This window comes from Panthera leo, chromosome E1 (genome assembly GCF_018350215.1).
Source record: "Panthera leo isolate Ple1 chromosome E1, P.leo_Ple1_pat1.1, whole genome shotgun sequence".
Lineage (NCBI taxonomy): Eukaryota > Metazoa > Chordata > Mammalia > Carnivora > Felidae > Panthera > Panthera leo.
The window spans coordinates 39,666,768-39,673,848 of NC_056692.1; the positions used below are offsets into that span (position 1 = coordinate 39,666,768).

Below are 7,081 nucleotides of genomic sequence, written 5' to 3' on the forward strand. Positions count from 1 at the left end.
ATTCTTTATATTTAATGCCTGGGAAGTTAAGATTTATTTGCTATATAGAAACATCTCCATACAGAACATCTGGCAGTAACAGATACATCAGTTGGGATGATATGTTATCGTATATCAGGGAAAATACAACCTTTGTACTGACTTGGGATGGACATCATAAGAAAGAGGTGGGAGGGAATTGGGCGGTGGGGTGGTATATTCCAAGGCCAACCAGTTGAAAAATCACCGGGAACTGAGGTTTTACAGTTGGCCTCACATGATTCAGCTCCCAGTTGGACGACATGAAGGAGATTGGCTGATGAAAACAGCAGGGTGCAGGTCAGGGCACTGAGCAGCAGCAAGAGCCACTAGAGCAGGTTGGTGGGTGGTGGCAGGGGGTCTAGCAACAGCTGGGGCGGCAGCAGCTGGACACACAGCAGGTGGGGCGGCAGCAGGTGGTCCGGCAGCAGGTGGTCTGGCAGCAGGTGGGGCGGCAGCAAGGCTGGCAGCAGCTGGAGCCACAGCAATTAGAGCCACAGCAGCTGGAACCCCCACAGCAGGGGCGGCAGCAGCTGGACACACAGCAGGTGGGGCGGCAGCAGGTGGTCCGGCAGCAGGTGGTCTGGCAGCAGGTGGGGCGGCAGCAAGGCTGGCAGCAGCTGGAGCCACAGCAGCTGGAACCCCCACAGCAGGGCCGGCAGCAGCTAGAGATGCAGCAGCTGGGGCGGCAGCAGCTGGAACCACAGCAGCTGGAACCACAGCAGCTGGGGCGGCAGCAAGTGGTCCTGCAGCAGGTGGTCTGGCAGCAGGTAGGGCGGCAGCAAGGCTGGCAGCAGCTGGAGCCACAGCAGCTGGGGCGACAGCAGGTGGTCCTGCAGCAGGTGGTCTGGCAGCAGCTGGGGCGGCAACAAGTCTGCTGACCACAGCCCTGGTCAGAGCAGACGGAGCCACAACAGGAGTTGACCATGGTGTCAGAGGGAGGTTTGGGGTGGGTTTCCAGGAAGGTGGGTTTGGAAGATTTGAACATCTGCTTCCCCAAGGTCACCTTTTATACCTTGCTTGGTGGCCAGTGTCTCACATGCAACACTCTTTTCTTTTCATTGTTTGTCCTAATAGTAGCCAATTATCAAATTAGCCAGTTTTCATTTTCAGGTTAAGGTTTTCAAGATAGATGGATAACATGATTTCATTTTCCTGATACATGACTCATCCCATCTGCTTTTCCTGAATCATCTTTAATGTGTTTGTCTTGCTTTAGCTACCTAAAAGAAAGCTGTCACCTGATTTATGTCTAGAGGTATATGTGTTTATCTAATTGTGCTTAGCAAATCATATGTACTCTTGGGAGATAATGGTTCTTAGAGGCCCACATTTGTTTTGGTGACCTGGGAATATCAGGGTGCATTTCAGTCTGATGGCCCATTCATAGTGGGTCATTTATGCTGGGAACTTTTGAGTATGGATTAGGGGATCACTGTCATGAGGATAAGAATCTTAGGACACACCTCCTCCCCATTGTGATCATGCCCCATTATCTAGACTTCCTGCTTGGAAAGAAATAACTTTTCTAAGAAGTAAAACTAGGTCACAAATTTTGATATATCTTGTTTTCTCTCAGGTCTATCAAGGCATACTTAAAATACAAAAAATTCCACATGGTCAATGTTTCCATTTTGTTGAGTTTGGATATATGCCTAGACCCATAATACCAACACCACGATTGAGGTAATAAATATTATCTGTCATCGCCCAAAGATTTATTTGTCCTCTTGCTCTGCATGTTATGTGTGGTAAGAACACTTAGCATGAGATCTACCCTCTTAACAAGTTTGTCAGTGCACCCTGTTGTATTGTGAGCTATATGTACATTGTGTTTCTGTAGATCTCTAAAGCTTACTCATCCTGTATAAGTATAATTTTATATTCATTAAAGAACTACCCATTTCCTCTTCCTCCCTGGAAACGACCATTGTACTCTTTGCTCCTATGGACTTGATGATTTTATGTGTAATCATGCAGTATTTACTTGTCCTTCTGTGACTTACTTCACTTAGCCTAATGTCTTCTAGGTCCATCCATATTGCTGCAAATAATGGGATTTCCTTATTTTTATAAGGGTGATGATATTCCATTATGTGGCTATTTCATATTTTTTAAATCCATTTGTCTGTCAGTGGACATATGGGTTATTTCCATATCTTCACTATTGTGAATAATGCTGTTATAAACATGGGAGTGCAGATACCTCCTCAAGATCCTGATTTCACTTCTTTCAGATACATACCCAAAAGTAGGTTGCTGATTTATACAGTAGTTCTATTTTTCATTTTTTAGGAACCTCTATACTGTTTCCCATAGTGGCTGCGCCATTTTACATCCCAACAGTGTAAAACGGTTCTAATTTCTCCACATCCTCACCAATACTTGCTATCTTTGGTGGGGTGTTACAGATGTGAGGTGGTATTTCATTTTTCTCCACAAACAAACCTCCAGAATTCAGCTTTAGGGCTTCTTAGGGGAAGTCAGCTGCAGAGATAGAAGCCCTCTATCTACCTGTATCATAAGGTTCAAGTCCCTTAACTTCTGCTTTGTTGGGCTGACTTTTCTTCTGACTTTGACTTCTTGTTTTTCTGTCTTTGTCAGGGCATGTTGACTTATCTCTGTTTCCAAGATTTACTTGTCAATACAAGTTAGATTGCCCAGTGTCCTTGCCTTTTACTGTAATTCATATCTTACCATCTTGCTGTCTCTTTAAATTGCTGGGCTCTGAAGATACCCTATATTTTTCTGCTTCATTACTTAGATTGTTGATCAGATTTCACTTTCTAGGTCTTTATTTCCAAGAAAGAGACATAAAATGAATATCCAGGTTAGACAACACCAACCTATTTATTCATAGTGGGATGGAGTAAAAGCTTAAAGGTTACAAAATTCCCAACCAAATGACTAGCAGACTAGTGTTTCAAAAAAATAGGGGCACTGCCAGTTCATCAGCTGGCTCTTCAAATACATTTTCCCCGTGGAGAACAAGGGAACCCAGAGAATGAGGAGAACACTGGAAAACCTTGTCTTTGAATTATGTTCTTCCAAATATATGTCATTTTCAACTTTAGGATGGTTTTTGAGTAGTCATTTCATTCTTGGACTGGTCTTTCTGAAAACGGAACCATGGACATCTCAACTTTGTTGAGTCTTTCCGTAAAATATGTTTATCAAATCATGAAGTTGGGAAAGATTGAATATATTGAATGCCAGAATCATGATTCCAAGTGACTTGGACGTCCTAGCATAAGAGGCAAAATCTAGCACAAGGAAATCTCAGAGCCTTTCTTAGATCTAAAAGAGTAGTTACCAATGCAACATGGCACATGGGATCGAGGAGGAGTAAATATATCTAAACTTCTTGGGAGAATTTATTTGAACTGCCTACATATCCTAAGGTTGTATGTACCCTTAGCAGCTCTTCCTTGGGTATATTATTACCAGAATGAGCCATGTTACTAGTGGTATTGGGTAGCAAAAGAGATTCAGAATTGCTGCTCTTCAGATAACCACTGGACATCTATAAGCATAGATTGAAGCAGTTTGTAATGAAAAAGACATAGGTGTTTACATGATATTGTAACCTCAGAACAAGTCCACATTTAATGCCATTAAATGCTGAATGCAGACATTAATACATTAACGCAAGTGTGGTATTTTAAAAGGAAGAAGACACAGTTCTACTCCTTTCTGAGCATTCAGAACACATCTGAAAATGTGTTCAGTTCTTGCCTACATTTAGAATAATAGAGATAAATTGTGGTATATTAAAAGCAAAATTGCTAAGATGGTGACATCGTGATCAATGAAGAGCAGGTGAAAAAACTTGGGAAAATTGGCTTAAAGAAAAGAAAAGTGGAGCAAAGGCATGGCTGTGCAGCATGGAGGAGCTGTATGTGAGAGATTGGACTTGCCCCAAATGAATGTCATGGGCTGACACAGGATAAGTGGGTGGCTCATAGAGAAAAAAAAATTTATACTCACCATAAAGTTTTATGAAATGGCTTCCTCCATACATAGCAGGGGGACGTAAGTGTAAGCTGGTGTTGCAGAGGAAGACTCGTGAACCAGATGGAGGAGATTGGGTGAAATGACTTTGAGGATTCCTTTCTACCATAAGGGACCTATAAGTCTAATCAATCAAATTCTTTACGGTGCTTCTTTTTTTTTTTTTTTCGTGGCCATTATGCCCTGGCCCTAATTTCCAAGCTGACACAACCAAGCTAAAAACCCAGGCTCACACATACAAGTGCACATAAAACTGGTAAAATCTGAACAAGTTCTGTAGATTGTGCTAATGTTAGTTTCTGAGTTTTGGTGTGTACTATAATTCTATAAGAAGTGACCATTGGGGGAAATTGGATAGAGAGTACCCAGAATTTTGCTGTACTGTTTTTCAACTTCTTGTGAACCTATAGTTATTTCAAAATAAAATGTAAAATAAAGCTCAGTGGAGGTAAAAGGGAGCATACTTTTGTCTACCATGTACCTTTATCTTATTAAATCTTTGTCACAACTGTCTTTTTTCCTTCAATCAATAAAATATATATTTGAGAAATGAAGAGATTCTTGTAGGTATGAGATAAAATTTGAAAATTCCAGTTTGCTGCCTTGAAGTCAGACACATAGAGTTTAAAAAAATTTTTAAAACAAGTGTAAAAACACTTAAGTGTATCTTAAGTGTAAGAACACTTAAGATATACCTTCTTAGAAAATTTTAAGTATATAAAACAGTATTGTCAGCTGTCAGCACTATGCTATATAGTAGATCTCCAGAAGTTACTTATCTTGCATAACTGAAACTTTGTACTCTGACCAGCATCTTCCCATTTATTCCTTTCCTCAGCCCCTGGCATCACCATTCTGCTCCCTGCTTCTATTTGATTATTGAGTTTGATTATTTTATGCATGTAAGATCATGCAGTATTTGTCTTTCTGTATTTGACTTATTTCATTTAGCATAATGTCCTCCAAGTCCACCCATGTTGCAAATGGCAGGATTTCCTCCTTTTAAAGCTGAATAATACTCCATTCTATATATACACTATTTTTTCTTTATCTGTTCATCTATAGATGAATGCTTAGGTTGTTTCCATATCTTGGCTATTGTGAATATTATTGCCATAAACATTGGAGTACAGGTATTCCTCTGAGGTTCTGATTTCAGTTACTTTGGATACATACTCAGAAATGGGATTGCTGGATTGTATGGTAGTTCTGTTTTTTAATTTTTTAATTTTTTAATGTTTATTTATTTTTGAGAGAGAGAGAGCAGATGAGGGGCAAAGAGAGAGGGAGACACAGAATCTGAAGCAGGCTCTAGACTCTTAGCTGTCGGCACAGAGACCAATGAGGGGCTCGAACTCACAAACCACAAGATCATGGACCTGAGGTGAAGTCGGATGCCTAACCAACTGAGCCACCTAGGAGCCCCTGTGTTTTAATTTTTGAGGAACCTCCATATTTTTTTCCATTATAGCTGTACCAACTTAACATTTTCACCTACAGTGTACCAGAATTCCCTTTTCTCAACATCCCTATCAACACTTGTCTTTTTTTTTTTAATAATAGCCATCCTAATAGGTATCAGGTGATATCTCATTGTGATTTTGATTTGCATTTCCCTGATGATTAATGGTGTGTGACAATTTTATAGGTGTGTATCATCATCCTTTCTTTGGAGAAAAGCAATCCTAAATTGAGAGTTTAAGTAACACGTCCAAGGCCACAGTTAGTATGTGGTACAGTCAAAATTCAGACCTAAGTCTAATTCCCAAGTCCATGGGCTATCTACACTGAGCTGCCTCTGTTTAAATTGGTTTAAATCAATTCATGGATTATAGTTTTCTAAGGACTCTTTTTTGTTGGCAGTTGTAATCCATAGCTCTCATGTTATATGTATTAGGTTCAAAGATGCCTCCCTTTAAACCTTTTCTTGTTTCTGCTAACACTTAATTGTGACCTGGATAAAAATCTCATTGGTGAGTACCAGTTTAATTTTTCTGTTGTAGGGTCCCCTGAGAATATGTGCTCCTATGTCACATGAAAAAGAGCAATATGCATTGAACATTTCATTAATAAGAAATAATGAGAGATGAGCAATATCAGTGCCTTCCAATACTAAAAAGTTTTATTTGGGAGCCTCAAGAAATTCCACATGAACATAGATTCCATTGAGAAACATTGGAAAGAAAAAAAACCTAGAAGAGGAACATTTAAAGACTTTTATATTTAGAATCAGAATTAGAAATTCTAAAAAATCAGCTGCATAATCTGACCATAAATTCTGATTCATTTGGCAATAAGGTATTTCTACATAAGAGAATAAGTGACATAGAGACCAGAGGTTTCCAGATCAGTCCATGGGTCTGTTTGTAAGTTCATGACATCAGGAAGTGCCATGTGTTTTGTTAAATTAGATGCTTTCTTCCTGGACTGAAGGATGGGGGCAAGGAGGTTCCAGTCCAGAGCAGGATGTTCAGCAGCAAGAACTGCCATAGCAGCTGGGGCAGCAGCAGGTGCAGGTGGTCTGGCAGCAAGAGGGGTGGCAACAGCTGGACACACAGCAGCTGGGGCAACAGTAGGTGGTCCTGCAGTGTGTGGTCTGACAGCAGCTGGGGCAGCAACAAGTCTCCTGGCAGAGGCCATGGCCACAGCTCTGGTCAGAGCAGATGGAGCCACAACAGGAGTTGACCATGGTGTCAGAGGGCAGAGGCTCTGGTTGGGTTTCCAGAAGAGTGTATTCCTTGAATCTAGAAGACTTCTTGCTCCAGGCCCCCTTTTACACCCTGCTGAGGGACCTCTTTCCATGTTACTGTTTACCCTAACAAGTAAGCAATCGTTTAATTAGGTAATTACATTTTCCAAGTTGGATGGAAAACATTGTTTCCTTTGCCTGATTAGGATTTATCCCATTATCTCCTCCCCTGTCACATCTTGGCTGTCTTCCTTTGTATGAATCATCTTGGCTCAGATTCTAAGCTGAATATGTTGACTCTCTCTCCATCTGCCCTTTCCTCCTGAATCATCCCTGGTAATTCTGTCCTTGTAGGCACCATCT

General features: G+C 40.9%; 1 protein-coding gene across 4 annotated transcripts; it reads right to left on the reverse strand.

Annotated features, from left to right (window-relative positions):
* Positions 1–257: 257 nt before the first annotated feature.
* On the reverse strand, positions 258–6,722 carry LOC122207075 (keratin-associated protein 4-3-like). 4 transcript variants are annotated; one of them, XM_042916833.1, is made up of 3 exons: positions 6,582–6,722; positions 5,818–5,821; positions 258–892 (listed from the first exon to the last, which is right to left on the reverse strand). In XM_042916833.1, the coding sequence occupies exons 1-3, from the start codon at positions 6,716–6,718 to the stop codon at positions 380–382; spliced, it is 654 nt and encodes a 217-aa protein (XP_042772767.1). In that variant the 5' UTR covers positions 6,719–6,722; the 3' UTR covers positions 258–379. The 4 variants fall into 4 exon arrangements, with proteins under 4 accessions (XP_042772767.1, XP_042772766.1, XP_042772765.1 ...); XM_042916832.1 differs by having other exon boundaries at positions 5,818–5,825; positions 6,556–6,722; XM_042916831.1 differs by lacking the exon at positions 5,818–5,821 and having other exon boundaries at positions 258–900; positions 6,541–6,722.
* Between the last annotated feature and the right edge of the window lie 359 nt (positions 6,723–7,081).

Coding starts and splice junctions, on each gene's coding strand:
- LOC122207075 (XM_042916830.1), bottom strand. CDS start 6,718: ATGGTCAACTCCTGTTGTGGCTCCATCTGCTCTGACCAGAGCTGTGGC. Junction 883..6,519: donor CTGCTGCTGCCCCAGCTGCT/ATGGCAGTTCTT, acceptor AGACTTGTTGCC/GCCCCAGCTGCTGCCAGACC.